The sequence below is a fragment of the Pollachius pollachius genome (assembly GCF_949987615.1).
Source record: "Pollachius pollachius genome assembly, chromosome: 9".
In the NCBI taxonomy this organism is placed as follows: domain Eukaryota; kingdom Metazoa; phylum Chordata; class Actinopteri; order Gadiformes; family Gadidae; genus Pollachius; species Pollachius pollachius.
The window spans coordinates 3,511,239-3,532,808 of record NC_136942.1 but is presented as its reverse complement, the minus strand read 5'-3'; the positions used below and the strand labels follow the sequence as shown (position 1 = coordinate 3,532,808).

Sequence of the window (21,570 nt, the reverse complement as noted above, 5' to 3'; positions counted from 1 at the left end):
GGCCCAGGCCATGCACCATCTTGTATGAGGCAGCAGTTCTGGAAAGGTTGACACTACTCAGTGCTACTTTGTCAGCAGACAGTTTCTGAGTCAGTTCCACTAGATCAGGTGCAATTGAGAGAGGTAGGGAGTGTTCAGCGATATAAGCCAGGATCATTGCCTATAAGAAATATATTAGTTACTATGTTAAAGTGACTTTTTAAACTAAGTTAATTTATTTTCACAGACAAACACACCTCTGCATTGGATATGCGATCACACACATGTACTGGCAGTGTAGGCCTGGCACTGTCCCTGATCTTATCTGCTGCTTTGGGGGTTTCTGGAAGAGGGTTTCGGAGAAGCTGTGCAACACTTTGTGTAGTTATTGTTATTGTTGTCACTTTCTCCCGATGAATGTCTGCCTTACAGTGTGCATTCAGGGCATGTACACCCCTGCTGGCATAATAAATTTCTTTAATGCAGTGTGCATTTAGCACATCCTTTTTTCTCAATTTTTTTGAAAAGTCAGACAGTGGAAGGTTATGCTTCACTGAATTCACCTCAGTCGTGGCTTCTAATTTTAGCCATGACCACTTCCAACTGCACTTGCACCCTGCGCCCAGCTGCTGCACAATAAGTGCATCCTTCTCCTCAAACTCTCTCATTCTTAAAGTGAATGCAGAAGTTCAGCATAGCTGGTCCAGCATGACAACAATAATGATAGGAGCAAAGTCAGAACGATAGAATGAAGTAGTAATTTGCATAAAGTTAAATCATCTTCAACTTTTCTTGGTATACTCTAGCCGTCTGACATGTATTGTATGTAAGGGATAACGTATAGAACGCCGGTTATTATCAGGAAAGTAAGCCCCTTCAGGGCGAAGCAAGATTCGGTTCGCCCTGTCTGGGCTTATTTTCAGAAATAAAAGACGATATCCCCTGTCAGTGAACGCTATATCACATCATGAGCTGGCTGTTTTCAATTCACAACACGCATCCATCCAATCTACATCAGGCATTCTGACCAAAACTCATGCACTCCCCACCACAATTATTACAGAATTCAAGCAAAGCAAGAATGACCAAAAGTCACTTTGTGTCAACAAGAGACTGACTCCACCGACTCCACTATCGTCATCTCCAATATACCCAACACTGTACGAACGCAAACCGTGGATAAGTTATGTTACTTGGTGGCTATGGCTAAAATCAATTGCAAGAGTTAAAAGAACCGACCACTTGACTGCAAAAAACACTCGCCACAGCACCAGCTAATCTTAAGCAAAAAGATTGTGTCATACCTTTATTTATGTGGCAGTGGTCTCATCCAGTGGTGTAGCCTACCACATCCACTTAGTTAAACAAGTTATCAAAGTTACCTGAACTAGTAGGTACTTGTCCACAGCGTCCCCAGTGAATCGACGCCTACGAGAGACCCTGTCGGAGACCTTCTCCGTAGCTCTACGTGCGCATGCGCATCCAATATTTAACTATCCGTTGACGCGACGGCAAGGGCTGAGATTGGTCCCCTAACAAATCATTTCCGGAATCACTTTTCTTTACTTCGAAGGCTCGAGGGGTCTCAGTCAGATTACGGATTATTGACACCTGCACGCGCCAAAAAAAAGAAACTCTTCGGATCTGCACCAACCACACAGGTCCCCAAAATGTATGATAAAAAAGCGACTCGCGCCAAAAAGCGCGCCGTTTGCATGTCTGATATAGAGCTCCGGGAGTCGCAAACGGCAACAATCACTTTCTCCTCCATGCTGCGGTTCACGAGTTTGCCGGTTGAACGCTGATTGGCTGTTACGTTACACATGTCACTCAGTGGCCACGCTGTTGAACGCTGATTGGCTGTCATCACGCGGATTTCGCGTCAAAGTTGAAATATTTCAACTCGAGTGAATTTGTCGTGCCACAAATCCTCGTGAACGCGCTCGCCTGTGCAGGGCGAAAGTGTGGCGCGACAAATCAAAACTTGTCGCCGGTTTTCTCTAGCGAACAATTCGCCCAATACGCGTCTCTACGTTCACTTTGAATGGGATCTTGTCGCCCCGTCGCGTTTGGTGTGAACACACAGCTAGACGATCGCCTAGGTCGCCTATGCCGATCGCCGGCCCTGAGTGCGTTAAGACAGGTGTTTTTTAGCAGAGTAATGGTGCTTGCACACCGCCGCGTGGCAACCGCCCTTATAACCGCCTCGCTGCCGGAGGGTTCAGCGCGGCGGTGTGAAAGGCCAGGCTTTTTCATAAGCGGCTGCCGTTGCTGCTGCTGCTGCTGCCGCCGGGCGGCTGCCACCGACAGTTTCGACACGGGGAAAGTTGAGCGGTAGGGCAAAATCTGTGCGCGTTCACGTGGGCATCAACCGCTTCCTGGTTTTCAGCCGCTTTTGTAACCGCCTCCCCTCTGCCGCCCTTCCCTCATTGAAATGAATGGAGGCGGACAACTTCCCCTATCTTGCCATAACTTATGTCAGCGAACATCTCTGGTGTCGTCACTCCGTAGGGTAAGGGTTAGCATCTGCGGTGTGGGCAGAGGGGCGTGGTTAGGGTCGGCTATAAGAGAAGACTCAAAGGGGCTCTCTACAGTGAGGTCAGATCCGTACTGACGATTCCAGCAGTTCCTGGAAAGGGAAGAAAGACCAGAAGCGGAGCCACCAAGACAGGTAAGGAGGATCCAGGGTGGTCTAACCGGGATCTATGGGATTTTGATCTCTGGGTAATCCTGACGGCATTTCTCGCTAAATAAACAATCAATCAATTAATGGAGAAAAGAATCAGCAGAATAATCCGTAATGAAAATAACCATTACAGTTTAAAACAAAATAGTTCAGAATGAACTCCACCTCAACCAACTACAACAGTAAAATGTACTGTTCATTTAATTTACTGTAATTTTTGCTTGCGTTTTTTTGCAGTGATACAGAGGCAGATGCAGTCAACTCCAAACTGATTTTCAGAGTGCATCTCACTCATTAATAGATGATAGACGGTTGTCACATTTGTAAACAATTACACAACAATAACAGCTCTTAAATCGTACCTCTTAAAGGGGAACAGTCACGCTCGCTAGCTTCTTATATAAGTAAATTCCGCTTCATATGTGTATACATGCCGGTAGCCAGCTCTGAGGTCACTGAGGTCCAGACCTGTGGAATTATTTTTAGAGCAAGAAATGAAACTGGATGGCCTCAACAAGGCCACATGCCAGGGCATCAAGGCCATACGTTAAAAAACATGATTTTGATTTCACTCAAATAGACAAATCCATTTGTAAAAGCGATAATGTCTTTTTAATAAACATTGTAACACTTCTAGAGAAATAAAAACACAATTTGTATCAAAATAATCATTTATATGTAGTTAATATTAACCCGCTCCCCCCCGGGTGCTTTTAATGTGTACAAGCCACAACAGTGTTTCCCGCAGGATTTTTTTCAGCAGCGGTGGTGTGCTCCCCGAACCCTCTAGGGGGGTCCGCGGGCATGCCCCCCCGGCCGAAATGTTTTTGTACCCTTTACATTGGAATGCATGAATCTGGTGCACTTTGAGAGGAGAATATGCACTTAAATCCTATTCAAACAGTCCTGTGTATTACTGTAGATGGGATTATTGGTGTTGTAACTTTGCTTTTTGTGTCTTCATTTACAGATTTTTATATTTTTGTATAGTAATATTTAAACAAAAAATGCCACAACGCAAATATAATTTGCACAATTTATTTACAGATTTTTGCCTAATGCTTAAACACTAAACATGGTTGCTATCCCAAAAAGAGCGACAACACGCACACACACACATAGGCCTACACACACACACACACACACACAATACTAGAGGAAAAACGGCACGGAGGTTGCGGTTTACAGATACAATAAAATGATTGGGCTCAGAGGGTTTTTAACACTGGTGGTCATGTAGCGACACATTTTAGCAACTTACTTTCTCTCTCTCTGTCTGTCTCTCTGTCTGGCTCACTCTTTCCTTCTTTCTTCGATCTTCCGCTTCACTCGTTACTGCTAGAATCAATGTAACTTTGCAACCGTGTAGGGCAGCCTACTGCCAACAACTGCCACACTCGCTGTGTATTTTTCTTCTTTGATGTTGGTTACGTGACGATGTGCCGCGTGCTGCGCAATTGACGTTACGCGCTGTACATTTTCTAAAAGGAGCTACGTAAAAAAAATTTAAAAAAATTAGGAGAAGGATGTTTATTGCAGCGGCGGAGAAAATTCAGCAGCGGCGGCGGGCCGCTGCTTTGTGAGCGTGGGGGAAACACTGCACTACACAATTCTAGTTTCTGAAAAAATCACAAGTGGATTCTGTGGCCTACATATTATAGCATATATTTTCCTATATTTCTCCATAAATTGTAATCATAACATTTGTCCTGTAATTTCACAACTTGTTCCTAGAAACTGCATCCTATCCTTTGTTGAACTTATAACATTGTGCAGTGTGCACACCGGTAGCTGTGTTTTCTCTGCTACCTCCTAGCCCTGTCTTATTAGCATCACTAAACTAACCGTTCCCAGGATAACCCTTACACTCTCTACGCTGCACCAGAGTTCAATGTTGTCATAGCTGTTACGTCATTAGCTTTCTGACCAATAGCAGCTTAAGGCCTACCTGGGTTGTACCACTTGGCGGGGGAGGGGGCACATCTTGGTTGTGCCACTTGGGGAGGGGCCGCTCATTTACTCCCCTCTGCTAATAAAGACTTGGTTGCGACGTTAACGGGTTGTGAACGCTTGCGTGTGTTTGTATGTGGGACTCAGACAGCAAGTCAGAGGCTGCGAGCGCACAGCTCTGGCTGGCCGAACTTTTATAAACACAATATTGTTATCCCGCAGTAATCAGCCCGGTAGCCCCAAAACGTTAACGGCCCACCGGGAATTCTCACGATTACCACACACACACACACACACGCACACACACACACACACACATACACACACACACATACACACACACACACACACACACACACACACACACACACACACACACACACTGTGTGTGTGTGCCTTATCCAATGGCCTGGTAATGTTTATACATGTACGGTAATATTCATACTATGTTTGTGTTAGCATTGGAAATGGCATAGTGCTAACGCCAACCCCTTTAATTTTTGTATCATTTTATCTACATTTACATTTACATTTAGGGCATTTAGCAGACGCTTTTATCCAAAGCGACTTACAATAAGTGCATAAGAAGTGAAACAATATATTGCTGTCCGTACAGTAAAGACGTTCATAGAACCAAGTGCAAGTATTACAATCGCTAGGCTAACCCATTCCCCGTATAAAGCAGCGATAGCAGCTACTGTAGATGCTACACAATTAAGTACCTTGAATAAGGGTAATGTACAAGTGCCAGGACGTACAACATTCAATGGTGACTGTGCATTGGTTTCTATGCAGAGTCGAGATGAACTCTGAACAGGTGAGTTTTGAGTCTTTTGCGGAAGCTGGTGAGCGACTCTGCGGTCCTGACTTCGGTAGGGAGCTCGTTCCACCACTGAGGTCCCAAAACAGAGAAAAGTTGTGACTTTGCTGATCGACCTTTGTATAAACACCGCCAGCTTTGGTTGTCCATAAGTTTTCACCCTTGGATCTTGTCCTTTAATTTCCTTTTACAGTTTGAAATGCCTGAATCTTTTGTCGATTATTTGGAGGATGCATGAATAAATTGATGTACATTTCTGTTTCAGGTTATTAAACATGGCGACTACACTGGAATTCATCGGTGGACAGGGAGGCGGTCCATTTGATTTCACTGGCCTTAGCAATGGTGCCACCCTCAAGAAGATTGGAGTGGCAGTGGCCGGCTGGCAGATCAAAGCTGTGCGGGCAGAACTGACCGATGGGCGTGTGGAGACCTTTGGAAATGCAGTCACTTTCAATGAGTTTACGTTCGAACTTGGCGAGCGCATCACCAAGCTGTCCCTGTGGGGGAACGGTGCCGGAACACGTCTGGGTGGCATCAGGTTCTGGACGAGCTCTAATCGCGAGTTCTTCCAGTACATGACTAGCTGGGGCCTGAAGACCGAGTACTCTATCGACGTGGGGTCTGGAGTCTGCCTGGGGTTGCAAGGGAGGGCTGGCTCAGACATCGACTCTATGGGATTCCTCTTCATCAGTGCCATCAGGTCGTCTGTGCTAACTGACATGACCTATCCCACCCTGGCCATGTACACACCCCAGGTGAGTGCTGCTATTTATAGAAGACCTGAGTCAGAATATGGCAGGATAAGTGGGCCAATGCATTTCAATTAACAAGTGTTTCTTTATTAACTCCGAAAAGCAATTGAAGTGGGATAATTTGTCTGCATGAATAGCACCTTTTTGTCGTAGGTTGTATCCAGGACAGAAATTGGCACGTATTCTTCCTCTTTTCTATCACTAACAAAAGCATGTCTTATACCTATCTTTCATAGGGCAGATTACCCTTATATATTAATCAAATGTATTTTATAAAGCCCTTTTTATATCAGCAGTTGTTACAAGGTGCTTTTTTGAAGAAGACTGAAGAAAGATTTGTTCTGATCAAATGCTTGTTGGCCCACTTTGCCTTCCATGAAGGACAACTTGATGAGTGCTGTCCACCGTATTAACATTATCATTTGATATGGGTATTTTTTATTTTGCTTAATTACATTAGGTCAATAAAATAGTGGCAGCACGTATATCTTTTGAATTTCTCCCCCGTGGGATTAATAAAGTGTTAAAGTCTAAGACTAAATAAATAAGTTGATATTTTCTGTACTATTATATTCTGTTCAAGCACTATCTTGTGTGTTGCCCGAACTATATACATATTTTTTGTGTTTTTCTGTCTGTGTTGTTTAATGTAGGTAAACAAAGAATATATAAAATCTTTGCATTGGGGAAATGGCGGTACTGCGGATCTAGAGCATAAATTTACGTACAGCAGATCTGTGACCAAGTCTAACACCTGGAGCACCACCTTCAAGATTGAGTCCACCGTCAGCATGTCTGTTACAGCAGGGATCCCGAAAGTGGCGGAGGTGACTGGTGGGTTTAGCGTGACCGTGGGAGCGGAGCAGACCTCCTCAATGACCTCCTCACAGACCATAACCGAATCAGATGAGGTCAATGTGACGGTCCCACCAGGAAAGGCCGTGAGCGTTGAGGCGTCAGTGGGACGGGCAGTCATCAACCTCCCCTACTCGGCCACAGTGAAGATCACATGCCTGAATGGCAGCGAGCTGCACTTCCAATCCACCGGCAACTACAATGGTGTGGCTTACACTGCAGTGACTGTAAAAACCACTGAGTCAGATTATGTGAAGAATGTCGAATAAGATGCATCAACATCTTACTGTGCACAGTTTTAATATTGATTGCATAACATTGGTTTGATTGCTAATGCAGTGTGACTGTCACAGATAATAAATCATTATCATAAACCTGCTTGTGTTTCCATGTCCATCCTTAGAGTTTGTAAAACAAAATATGAAAATGAGTCCAGCTGATCCCATTATTTAACGTTTCAGTTTAGTAAATGATCATTCAGTTCAAATATTCTATATGCTGTTAATAATTTAGTTTTCCATTCCAACAGCCTAGAAAGATAATACCTTTCTGCACAATTCCAGTCAGATGCTAATTGCTTTAAAAGTTGAGGTTTATGTTGAATGGCTTCAGTAATTGTGGGACAGGTAATGCTCTAAATCAGTGGTATTCACTATTTTTTTCAGGAGAGCCGCACTGACAGGACGACGTCAACAGGAGAGCCATTTTTACCGCAAAGTATCAAAAGCTATAAATCCAATCATAAATAAGTATGCCTGCTTAATAATATGTCCTCCCTGAAGCAGTGTTTCCCGCAGAATTTTGTGAAACTGTGGAGGGAACCCGGTCCTTAGCGGGGTCTGGGGGCATGCTCCCCCGGAAGAAAATTTGGTACCTTTAAACCTGGAATGCATCAATCTGGTACACTTTGAGAGGAAAATTAAGACTTGTGTGACTGTGTGCTATTTTCTGGAATAATGTGGAGACACTGGGTCACATAACATGAAAGCTATTGAAGAATAAGTTAATAAGAATAAGTCCATCCAAAGAGCACATTCTCTCTTGTTATGCAGGAAAACCGCCAATCTGGCAACCCCGCTGTCAGCGTAGAGCCGAGCAAGTTTAAAAATATTTTCTAGACAAGGCTATATTTCCACCTTTTAATGCCGCTGTTGATTTATTTTTTAAATAATTGTTTGTATTGTTTTTTTAAATATCTGTATTCACTGCATGATCATATCACTGTATATTTTTACCGCCATGCGAGCCGCAAATAGAGGCTTGGCGAGCCGCATGTGGCTTGCGAGCCGCGCAATGAGTAATGCTGCTCTAAATAGTGCCAAAGATAATTCATTACACAACTGTTCCAAAGATACAGTGTATTGCCAACAGAAAAACAGTAATACAGCCGAAGGCACCCCTTGATAGGACAGAACATGTTGGTTCTCTAACCTAGGGTGACCTCGGAGATTTTAATATTTAATGTTTGCCATACGTTATACTTTAATCTTTGTCTACTTGGGTACGTTTTGTGTAACCTGTAAGTCCAGTGATATCTTCAATATTGACGTAATCATTACAGTATCAACAAAGATACATGAAAACATAAACGAAAATTTGTAGACAAAAAAAATAAAGAATCCTGGAATCCTTTTGTTAAACGATTTGTATTATAATTTTTGACTCATCAAAGTAGCCACCTTTTGCAGACATAACAGCCATACACACTTCCTAATGGAAATCAAATATTGTTTGCGAAGCTCTTCCCAACACTGTTGTAGATGTTCCCACAAATGTGTTGCACTTGTAGGTTGCTTTGTTTTCACCCTTCTGCCCAGTTCATCCCAAACTTAAACTTTAAGTGATAAGTAACTTTAAAGGGGACATATTATGAAAACAACACTTTTCCTGGGATGTGGGGTGCTGTTTTGGGTCTCCGGTGCTACCAGACGCATACAAACTTTGAAAAAAGTCTGTACTTGATTTTTTGAGTGAGTCCCCCATTTCTGAAAGTCCCGGCAGTCCGGAAGCTCCGGCGAGGGGACAGTCTGGCAGCTCAGCTCCGTGTGTACAATCCCTTTCTCCTCCACGTCTTGGTTCAATATGGACTTCAGAGAGTCACGGCCAAAGTCCCTTTCCCCCAATTCTTCCCAACCATGGCCGAGTGAACCCCCACTACGAGTCTTTACTTGTTGTGGAAGTACCAGAGACGTAAGACGGAGTCTTTATGATGCATAATATCATCCGAGGTGCACATAGCTTTTGGCCTTAATATTAGATATAATATTATATAAATACCTATACCTTGTGTGTGTCTGTGTGTATGTGTGTGTGTGTGTGTGTGTGTGCATGTGTTTGTGTATGTGTGTTTGTGTGTGTGTGTGTGTGTGTGTATCCGGCGTGTATGTGCGTGCGGGTTGTGTACGTGTGCGTTTGCGCATACTGTGTGTGTGTGTGTCTGAGCTGCAGGTGTGCATGTGTGTGCGTGCGTGTGTGCGATGTGTATGCGGTGTCTTGCGCTGCCTTTGCTTGAAACGTCTGCGTCAGCGCGCGCGTGTGTTTGTGCACTTGTGCGTGTGTGTGCGTGTTTGTGTGCGTGTGTGTATGTGTGTGTGCGGTGTGTATGTGCGTGCGTGCGGTGTATGTGTGCGTTCACGCCTGCTGTGTGTGTGTGTGTGTGTGTGTGTGTGTGTGTGTGTGTGTGTGTGTGTGTGTGTGAGCTGCAGGCTGCTTGGCACTTGCGCACTGACCAACTTGAGTAACTTGTGCGACAGGTCTGCTATTATATAGTAGTAAGATAAGATGTCAAGTCAATGGTTGACCAAAATTTCATTGGTAATACATTATTGGGAATAAGTTGGTAGTAACTAATATTAAGGTAATATTCACTGCAGATGTCATTTTGATGGACAACCACTAGAGGGTGGTACTGCCGAGTGTTTCGTTCACACGAGCGAATGAAACGCTTGTGTCCCGCACTGACGTCAATTAACCTAAAGACAACGACACGCAATGCAACAACCACACGCAGTGTCTTCTTGGGGGACGATATGATATCTTCTGAAGAGTGGTTCTCTCTTCTCTCCTATGAATTAATAGATGGATCATAACAGAATCCATGCCACAGACGTGCTCCATGCAGTATGGTACCTCACCACGCAGGCAGTGCCCGGACTGATCAGCCATATCAACAATTGCACGTGTGTGTGTGTGTGTGTGTGTGTGTGTGTGTGTGTGTGTGTGTGTGTGTGTGTGTGTGTGTGTGTGTGTGTGTGTGTGTGTGTGTGTGTGTGTGTATGCATCTGCATATGGGCCTGCAGGGGAGTGTGATTGTGTAACGGGTCCCAGGTGGGAGCGCCCGTGGACAGATTATAGATAACTGAAACACAAGAAAAGAATGCTGACACGGGAGACGTGGCTTGTCTTTTCAAATCCTCATTAGTTATATTTTTTCATTTAACATGTTTATTTACTGAAGGTTACTGTTTATCTTCACATTGTCCATGCATTTTAAACTCAGTATCATATTACTGCATATGTTGTCTAATTAGACATATTTTACATGTTCTTAAAACAAACCAAAATACACCAAAAAATACTCTTAATTCAAAACACACCTTTTCTCACAGTGTTGTTCTTTCATCTCTCTTGTCTCTGATACAATAAACAGTTTGTAAGAAGTGCATCTTTAATGCTCTTAAAACCCCTTAAGTTTTACTGGACTAGTATTTTTAACAGTACCTTGTAAACTATATCAAACATTTACCTTTACATTTAACATACACATTTTCTTATTAATGAACTTCAAATAACTTTTCTTAACCCGTTTTTTTTTTTTTTCAGACATTTTCTATTTTATTTACTTTGTATTGGGCTACTTATCTGGGGTTAGGGGCGCTTCACCTGTTTAGCCAAACCTTAGTAAAGTGGGGGGAGGTGTCAGGTCGCAAACACTGCACACATACTTTAGGCGATCCCTCAGGACAGGACATCCTGAATCCTACTTCTCCCCTGTCTAGTAAGCTACCGTGGATCTAGATGGCTAAACAGCGCACAACGTGTCCACTCACCTGGACATTGAAGCCATAGGCATTGGGTGTGGGGGACCTAGATCCTGTCCCACTCAGTCCTCTCCAGACCAAGAACTGTGTTACCCCTACAAGGTGGCGGCAATAATCCCGACCGTCACAATTGTCGTCACGAACAGGATGGATTAAGCAATCATTTTTAGTGGAAACCATGGCCGATTTAGAGAAACTGAGGGAACAGTTTGAGCAGATGAAGGCGAGATTCGACGACCAGGCTGAGGCCCTGCTACAAGCTAGAAGTGAGCAAAGAGAGGCTCTAGCGTTAGCTAAGGCAGTCATAGATCAGCAGAATGAGAAGCCGGCTGCAGCTACGGTGTATATCCCCAAAATTTTGGATTTCAATGGCAAGCAAGGTGATGTGGATATTGAAGAATGGATCTCATCAATGGAATCTGTCCTCAAAGTCATGAAGGTCCCCATAGACGACCAAGCGGAGTTCATTAAACAGTACCTTAAAGGTGAAGCTAAACTCACGGTGAAGTATATGATGGACGACAAAGCTAATGATGCAGCGGGCATATTGGAAGCACTACGCAAGACTTATGGCGACAAAGTGCCTTTAGGCACCCGGCTCAAATAATTCTATGAACGTAAGCAGATGCCTGGAGAGACCATACGTTCTTATGCATATGACATCCAAGAAAAGCTGATGCGGATATGGCGTAGAGATTCTAATCGTGTCCCCAATGCAGAGGGAATGTTAAAAGAACAGCTCGCGCTTGGGCTCCGAGATGATATCCTCAGAAGAGAGATCAAGAGAAGATTAAAGGAAAATGGTCATCTTGCCTTTGCTGAGCTAATGCAAGATGCCATCTCCTGGTCTGAAGAGGAAGAGGTTCAGACGTCTGATGCCATGCAAATCAGTTCCCATGCCAGAGGTGCCATGAACGCTACTAGGGCGATCGATGAACCCTCTTCGCAGTTGACGATGGAGGTACTGCATGAAGCAATACAAAAGATAGTCATGCGTCAGGATGAACTGTTCCAGATGATGAATCACAGGGGCACTACCATGAAACAAGGGAGAGACGTGAAAGCAAGAAGCCCCCCTCTGAAGAATGAAGAGGGGCAGTTTATCTGCTACACATGCAATGAGCCTGGACACACAAGCAGATACTGTCCTTTGAACAGGGGAGCTATGGGCATAGCACGTCCTCCACTCGGAAGGGATGGGCCATCAGGGGCTGTGGGGAACAACCCGGTAGGGGTGATGCACCCGAGTCCAGGTGGCCCTGTCATTAGAAGTCACTTTGCAAAGCAGTCCTATAACACTCCTCAAGCCCCGAGTGCAAGTGTCTTTGGAAACTGCTTGATTGTCGAAGTGAAGATAGCAGGCGTTAAGACAGACTGCCTGTTGGACACTGGCTCAGAGGTCACCACAATCCGGGAATCCCACTTCATCGAGTACTTTGGGAAGTCTGCGTTGTCCTCAGCCAACTGGGTCCAGATCACTGCTGCAAACGGCCTCGAAATTCCCCTCCTTGGATACCTAGAGGCGGAGGTTGAGTGCATGGGGAAAACCGTCGGCAGGAAGTGTGTCTTTGTCCTTAAAGATGAAAGCCCAGATGTGGTAGGGATGAAAGGTCCCCCTGGTATCCTGGGAATGAATGTCTAAGTGAACTGAAGGATCTTTTCGTTGCCACGGACGGCATGAAAAAGATGGATAAATATCGGGGCACTGAGGCTAAGGTCCACCGGGTGCTAGCAAACATCAGAAAGGAGGCGGGGTCCCTCGGACAGAGCGACCGAATAGGCTATGTGAAGGTGGCAGGCAGGGAGACAGTCATCATTCCCCCACTCAGCGAACGCATCCTTGAAGGTCATTGCAGCATGCCTTCAAAAGCAAGCTGTCAAGTGTTAGTGGAGGCCACTTCTGGAGTGAGCCTGCCGAAGATCCTCCTGGTGGCTAATGTTCTTGCTACAACCACAGGTGGGCTTGTGCCTATCCGGGTGTTGAATTCCAGTGAAAAGCCAGTGATGCTGAAGCCAAGATCACGGATCGCCATAATCTGTAAGCCACAGGACGTGCTGCAAAAGGAACTTGTAGAGCTGGAAGAGAAAGAAGGGGTGCTGCATGTGAAGGCACAGCTGTTTTCAACCCTGGACCTAACCTCAGGCTATTTCCAAGTAGCCATGGATGATGCAGACCGAGTGAAGACTGCAGTCACCACCCTGTTCGGCCTGTTTGAGTGGTCAAGGATGCCATTCGGGCTATGCAACGCCCCAGCCACATTCCAGCGTCTCATGGGCGTGGTGCTCGGCGATCTGACGTGTGAGGCGCTGCTCATCTATTTAGATGTCATCATAATCTTTTCCAATGACTTTGACACCCATTGTGAGAGATTGGAGGCTGTCTTCAATAGACTCAGGAAGCACGGTTTAAAACTGAAGCCCAGTAAGTGCCACCTCCTGAGGGACGAAGTGAAGTTTCTCGGCCACATAATATCCGCTCGAGGTATCCAGGTGGGTCATGAGAAAGTGCGAGCCCTTGAGACATGGGCAGCCCCTAAGTCAGTGAGAGAGGTGAGGCAAGTCCTGGGGTTCATGAGTTATTATAGAAGATTTGTCCCCAGGTTTGCCCACCTAGCCCGGCCTCTCCATGCTCTGGTTGGCAAGGGAGGTAAAGCCCGGTTTGCAGAGCCGTTCAGATGGAGTGATGACTGCCAACATGCCTTTGAAGAACTGAAGCATAGCCTGATGAACCCGCCAGTTCTTGCATACCCTGACTTTAGCTTACCCTTCATACTTACCACTGATGGGAGTCTACAGGGCCTGGGGGCCGTATTAAGCCAGAAGCAGGGGGAAGTCGAGTACGTCATTGCCTTCGCCAGCCGAGGTCTGCGTGGAGCTGAAAAGAATGACAAAAACTATAGTGCTTTCAAATTAGAGTTGCTCGCTGTAAAATGGGCGATGACAGAAAAATTTAAAGAATATCTAATGTACTCCAAATTTACAGTTGTATCCGATCACAACCCACTGCGCTACCTGGGTTCTGCCAACCTAGGAGCGGTGGAGCAGCGCTGGGTAGCCCAGCTTGCAGAGTACAATTTTGAAGTCTGTTATAAGCCCGGGCGACAAAATGCGAACGCTGATGTCTTGTCAAGAATCCCGGCGACCACAGAGCCGGATGAGGAAGATTCAGGAAAAGACTTCATACGCATGGGATCAGACCAGGTGCGTGCTTGTCTCTGGCCAGGGCCTAAGGACAAAACAGATGCACTCAGGGTGGAAAAGGTGGCACAGAATGCCATAAAGGGGACCGTGAGTGGCTTCAGCTGGCCTGAGATAGAACAGGAGCAAAAACGGGACCCCAGTGTCTGGCCTGTCCGTTCAGCTGTGTGGAACCACATAAAGCCCACTCTGTCAGAGACTAGAGACATGGATCCAAAGCTAAAGCGACTCTCCCAACAGTTTGAGCGACTGAGCCTTCAAAAGGGAGTCTTGTTTCGCTCTGTCAGCAATCCAAGAGACGGGGAAGAAATACGGCAATTAATCGTCCCAGGGAGTCTGCAGCGTCGAGTGTTTGAAAGTCAGCATGAACATGGTGGTCACTTCGCGGAACAGAGCACCCTTGACCTCATGAGGCGGAGCTACTACTGGCTGACAATGACCAAAGATGTACAGACTTGGATTAAGGAATGCAAACGGTACACTCTGGCGGTGTGCACGGCGAGGTGGTGCGGTTGTATGCTGGTTTTTCCGTTGAGTTTTTTTTGTTAGGTTAAGGGTTAGGGTTTGCGTCGGCCCGGTTGCTGAGAGTGGTGCGGCGGTTTTGGGTGTTTCGTTAGCGAGCCTGGACGTCGGTGAAAGCGACGGGGAAAAGAGACCCTCCGTGTGATGTCCTACGTGGTTGCCTAGAGCTGCCCGAAAGCTGGGGACGTTTCAGGAGAAGTTTGCCCTGCCAGCCATCGCACATCACGAGGTGCGATCTCTGCTGCGGTATCGTAACCCCTGCACCCCACCTAACCATTTACACTGAAACAGAAGACACACACACCGTGCGCAGCCCGAACAGAACTGTGACTGAACGAACTAACACACACGCACGCACCCACACACACATCCACACGCACTGTGCTGGAAGGAACATTGCACCGCTGTGCATTCCGTGCACATACCCCTGTTCAGGACTGAAGAACAAGTGTCTTTCTTGCCCGAGTATTATAATTGTTATTGTATATATAAAGTGTTATAATTGGATTGTGATTGTGATGGTGATTCAAACGTTAAATGCACGTCGGGTGATTTAACATTGAAATGTGATTGTTTTCCTAAATGTTGTTGTTGATTGGAACCAATGTATGTATACTGTGTTGAACAAGTGTCTTTTGAACCATTTCTCTGAAGTAAGCTGTGTTGCATGTTAAGTAAACATCAGAGGTAAAGGACAGACATTTTCTATTTTATTTACTTTGTATTGGGCTACTTATCTGGGGGTAGGGGCGCTTCACCTGTTTAGCCAAACCTTAGTAAAGTGGGGGGAGGTGTCAGGTCGCAAACACTGCACACACACTGTAGGAGATCCCGCAGGACATCCTGAATCCTACTTCTCCCCTGTCTAGTAAGCTACCGTGGATCTAGACGGCTAAACAGCGCACAACGTGTCCACTCACCTGGACATTGAAGCCATGGGCATTGGGTGTGGGGGACCTAGATCCTGTCCCACTCAGTCCTCTCCAGACCAAGAACTGTGTTACCCCTACAAAGCGGCGGCAATAATCCCGACCGTCACACATGCATTTGGCAATCTCACCCTTAAAGGGGTAGTTCGGAATTTTGGACATAGGGCCTGATTCCCAAATTAGCCTTGGTGTTCTTTATCATTGGAGACAGTTTTCAACACATTTCATTCAGTCCTTCTAGTTGCAGAGTTTGCCCATGCTAGGCTAGCACACGGCAACGGGCAATGCTAGCTAAGACATTCTTAAATCAACTATAACGTCAGACGGTCGATGTAAATGTCTGTGTTGATAGAATAATGTTAGAAATAAAACCAACCTTGCATTGCATTTTGTGGGACTTGCTGTGTCTCAGCAGCAGCAGTGTTATATTCCTGGTAGTAGGCTACGGCAGCGGCGGACTGATACCTAGGTTAAATTCCACTTTTCCACTGCTCTTTTTCATACATTATTCTATCAACACAGACATATACATCTATAGTCTGGCGTTATAAATAAGTGAATATGTTTGATGAACCATTTGAAATTGTGACGAGCTGGACAATGTGTGGACGTTTTGATGTGAATCCATTTCATTTACTGGGCTCCTCCAAATCAACGCAGGGCGGTGATGTGATGTTGGAACCGGTTTATGAGCGAGGTTGAGTAGGATACACAGAAGGAGTGTGACACGCTGCCATGCCTGAGATCTCTCTGCGTGTGTTTTGTGATGGCTGGTTTGGCTGGTTAACCGGTGTGCAGCCTTATAATCTGCTGTTGGGTGTGTGTGTGTGTGTGTGTGTGTGTGTGTGTGTGTGTGTGTGTGTGTGTGTGTGTGTGTGTGTGTGTGTGTGTGTGTTTGTCTACACACACACACGCAGAGGCGTGTTCCGGCGCAAATGATACATGGTGCTATGTTACAGATCGATAAAGCAGTTGCGACTGACTGACAAATACCTGGTCTAAGTGCACTAGTGGATAGCGCAGTTAGTGTTGCTATTTTGACGTACCATGGTAGGTCGGAACTGCAACATAAGCTTACACACCAGTAGGCTATAGACATTTTATGCAAACGATTTGCCTAATTGAAATATTATGAGGATGATGTGGATTGTGGAAACATTTTTTTTCCATAGTGGCTGCATGAAGGAACACTGTAGTAGGCTATGCCATGCGTTAAAATATTAATAATAATAATAATAATAATAATAATAATAATAATAATAATAATAATAATAATAAGAACAATAATAAACTCCAGCAAAATAGGCTACATCCCTGCCTCTTTTTACGGTAAATGATAACGTTGGTTAAATTATTTGGGAAAGAACAGCTGATACAGCGGTTATAAGTTGTATTTAAATCAATGCATCTGCAAACACCGTACAGAAAACACATTTTCTTGACACAGACATCGTGTACAAGCCCATCCCTTTTAGGATTTATGAGTATTTGATTGTGAGAAAACATTGTTTTACCGCGAGTGAGTGTTAAAAAGAATGAATGAATGCAGGCGCGCGTGTGTGCCCCTATCTGTTTAAACACACGCAAACTAAACACGTAACGCATTATACAGTCCATGGCAATGTACATTAACAGGGGACCACATGCATATTAGGAACCCAAGTCGATAAAGATAATGTATACAATACTGGTAAGAAACGATGTGTGTTAATGTATTTAAAATATTATTAAATTTGACCAACAGTTGGGGCCACAGGACCGCATATCATATGTGTGTTGTTTTCTTTGCCGAAATTTACATGCATTTCGGAAGATGCAGAAGAAAACGCTATTCCATGTGTGAATTAGGCCCTATTATTTGGCCATAAACTGAGCCATTTGAAGTTTGAAATTCATGTGGCCATGCATCTCACCAGAGGCTGCAAACGCGCTGTCAAAATATCAACTTGTCAGGTTCAAATGCGCTCATGGCTCTTAAAGGTGATGGGAGATGGCACTCTCATTAGTTTATTGGACGTTACGCCCAAACCACACCTACGGGTAATTAAGCTACTTCAGGGCAACCCGAAAAGGGTCATTTATCCGCCGGTATTATAGTAACAGCGGCAGAGACCCCCCCACAAAGCTACTTCCGTTTAGCGCTTCTTAATTGCGTTTCAGACAGTTAAAATAGGCCCCATAATGTATTTATTTTGTTTTTCAATATTTTTATCAAATCCTAAATACAGTAAAGTGACATCGATTGCATGTTGTAATGTTCAAAAGTTCTGCATTCCAAGCCTATACAGATACATCTGTAAATGACCCATATAATTTTGTTTTATCATATTTTATATTATTGAGATTGGTTTATAGTGCTTTGGATATCACATTTGTTCATTCAAATTTGTATGGTGCCCTAAATATGTTTCTGATTAATATTCATAGCGAATTTTACTTGCACCTTGTTGTGTGACCTTTATTTTGAAAGGCCACAGAGACGTTTACCTGCCGTCTCTCGGTGCGCGACTCAGACGGAAAGGAAGGTTTAAGAGGTGAACACGTTTGTTCATGCTTAGAACTGTTCACAAAACATATGAAGCATTGTTCATCCTTTTAATAGCACCTAGCTGGAAGGCGAACAGGTATGTGTGTTGATAAACTGTGGAATTAAGTTCTGTTTTTTTTGTTTTTTTTGTTTTTGATATATGTGTAAGAGTATGCATTTTTGGAGTTAGCTAATGCTAGCTAGTGCTATTCACCTCGTGGTGGTAGCTAGCTGTGGGGAAAGCATGGTCATATTACGAGTGCATGATTGTGCCTTTTTATTTGCTTTCAGCTCTTACGGTGTATCTGTGGTGTGGATGTGTGAAAATAAATGGTTGATACCGCACCATGGGCCATCAGTCATCTTTATGGAGTGCATCGCTAATTAAAGTCTGAATAAAGTCCAGCTGTGAATGCAACAACATCAAATGGAATACACACCTAACAGTAACAACATTCATATATGTGTGGTATCTTCAGCAGTTGTGTCTGTACAGGCTTACTGTCATACTTAAAGGAACAGACCCCTTATTAGTGATAAGTGCTACAGCTGTGTTCACCCTACAGGTAAGAGGAAGAAGACATTGGAAGTGCAGAGGAATGCCTTGAGTAGCAATATGATAACACTGTGTGTATCCCTGATTGTCTTTTGAAACGTTTCAGGGGTTTCCCCTCGTAGTTGATTGAAGTTCCTCAGGATGTAATAAATAAGGGGTCGCGGCCGTGCCATGTAACCCTTTGTTTCCCGAAGCTCCCCAGAGGGTTGATGAACAGGCCCAAACCAAAGGAAGATAACACAGGAACAGATAGAGAGAACAGATTACATCACCAACCACAAAGGTTTACATTTTGGATGACCCTGAAGGAGAGCAGGATGGCAAGAACATACACGGAATAGTAAGCAAAACCTAAGTTCATAAAGAAAAACAACAACATGTAGATTTTCCATCACAGTGTGTGTGTGTGTGTCCCTGCTGAGAGACTTGACTAGGACTCCCTGCTGATAGACTGGACTTACACAAGACTCTCTTCAGAGACTGGAAAGAAAACATTTGGTCAGATTTGAGCTTTGATAAAATCATTGTAGGCATTTTTTGTTTGTCGCATTGTTATTCAAAACAACAACGCAACTTTAAACGTATTGCTGCTTTTGCAGGGATATAGAATGATTTGAACTTTTTACTATCAAGCTTGAGACTTTAATTTCAAGCCCAAGACTTAAAAACAGCCATTGAGTAAAGAAGACTAAAGTAAAGGAGTAAAGAAGTTTGTTGTTTTTTTTGCAGGTACAGAGTATCTGTTGTGTGGGATGGATGGCGTAATGTGCTTCTCATTGACTTTGGTGGAAAAGCAACATGTCTGAACACATTCAAACTTCTCTCACACCACACCTTTTGGCTTCAATGTGACAATAGGGCATTTTAGTTTGCCAATAGCAAAAGCAAACACTTTTGAGGTCAACCAACTGGTGAGCATTAAGCATTTTAGTTTTGTCTGTTTTGTCTATTTTTATTTGAGCATTGCAAATGAGCATAGCCAGTTAAATGGATAGATACGACTAAGAAGACTGTATTTTATACACTGTGTGTATCCCTGATTGTCTTTTGAAACATTTCAGGGGTTTCCCCCCGTAAGTCGTTGCAGCAGAGTAAAATCACTATTCTATTTCCTGCTCAACTGCAGAGGCAGAAAAAACATATGGAACCAAGTACAACCATGATCTTGTTAATCCAATCTAAGGCAACATTTGTACCAGTTGTCTTGACAACGGGCATCATTGTGCAAACATAACTTGTTTAAAACGTTATGTTTTTAAACACGTCGACAAACTAAAAAGTAACACGTTCTGTCTATAGACTGTAGATATTGCGATAAAATAAGGGAAGAGACAATTTCTCACCTCGACAAGCAACGGCGAGTCGTTCATTTAGTCATATAAAAACGGTTAAATTCAAACATCGCACAGACCGGCATATCAACACAGAAGTCACGTGATTCTTAAAGAGACAGTGTCCCTAAAACACAGATCGAAAACATATCAATAACACAGTATGGTGAATTATGTCTATAGAGTCCACCACAAGACTACACTTTGTTGCTCAAACTTAATATTACCCTCCTCCTTGAGCCTCCCCAAATGGCGATATTGATATCCCCCCTTCCCCTGCGGCCTGTTTTAGTTGTTTTATTATTCTTATGTTTTGTGTGTATGCTATGTGTGACTGTAAGCTACTGCTGCCTGTCTTGGCCAGGACACTGGAAGAGATGTTTAATCACAATGATGATTATTATTTTTCAACTAACCAATAGTAGTTGCCTTGCATTTTAAAATGTCAATGCACTTTTCATCCCTGAGTAACAGTAAAAGCTATTCAATAATTGATTTGCATGCATAGTATACTACACTTTCCATTGAATAATTACCCTTGTTACCATAAATTGTCAAATGTTATGATGTAATCAAATGCTCACACACTAGCTGCTTACAGACACACGTGTATGTCCTGATATTCTCCTGATGTGCCGTTGTGTGAACATTTGTACCCTGAAAATCTGCTGAATAATACTACCCCTGAGGTAGTATTTTCTCTGTAAGAAATGTAAATTACCTTATATGTGAATGAGGAGTAGAAAGTTGGTATTTTTCACACCACTTCAGTGGGCTTGTTGATGACGGTTCTGCATGTCATTGAGTGGCCCCCTAAATGATAATCAGCCTGTTGCCTTTTGATGGCTGAATGGTTGAAAATATTAAAATGTTGGCACTGCTTTTAAGAGTCATTTGTTGGTAAACGAATGTTATACGTTGAAATTATAGGCAAAATGTTATTATATTATGCGCTCAGAAATTTGTTAGATTATCGACTGGGGTTTCCACATTATTGCTATGGGTTTAATTACAACTAGAGGTTGAGCGCATGCAACGCCTGCGAAAACTCTAGTATTTTTTAAAACCATATACCCTCAATTTGTCATTCAACATGAACTGTGGCATTTTCCATTTAAAAGTCTTCTCTAAATCTTGTGAAAATCATATGGTGTAAGGAGGAGGCCTTTGTTTGGGTGAAGTGTCTGGCTGATCCCTGTTTATTACAGCTGATTTTATGGATGTTCTTGATTTCAGCTACTTGGATCAGAGAAAAAAACGAATTGTTCATCAATTCCTTTGAAATTTAGGAGAAATGGGGTGAGAGAAACTGCTTTATGAATGGTAACGGCAGTGTCCCCGTTTTAGTTTTTCAAAGAAAAAAACACTACATGATTTGGAGGTTTTTACGCCTCTGAACCGAAAATGTCCCCGGATTTTGTC

At 43.8% G+C, this 21,570-nt stretch overlaps 1 protein-coding gene and 1 long non-coding RNA gene across 2 annotated transcripts; both read left to right on the top strand.

The window, feature by feature from the left end:
* The first annotated feature begins 2,583 nt into the window (after nucleotides 1–2,583).
* On the top strand, nucleotides 2,584–7,419 carry LOC307080903 (aerolysin-like protein). The gene is made up of 3 exons (XM_079743867.1): nucleotides 2,584–2,650; nucleotides 5,701–6,193; nucleotides 6,844–7,419. Exons 2-3 carry the CDS (start codon nucleotides 5,711–5,713, stop codon nucleotides 7,312–7,314), a joined length of 954 nt encoding a protein of 317 aa, XP_079599993.1. The 5' UTR covers nucleotides 2,584–2,650; nucleotides 5,701–5,710; the 3' UTR covers nucleotides 7,315–7,419.
* Nucleotides 7,420–18,226: 10,807 nt separating this feature from the next.
* Nucleotides 18,227–20,727, top strand: LOC307081082. The gene is made up of 3 exons (XR_013812122.1): nucleotides 18,227–18,358; nucleotides 18,553–19,157; nucleotides 19,547–20,727. It is a non-coding gene; the product is annotated as an uncharacterized lncRNA (long non-coding RNA).
* The last annotated feature ends 843 nt before the right edge of the window (nucleotides 20,728–21,570 follow it).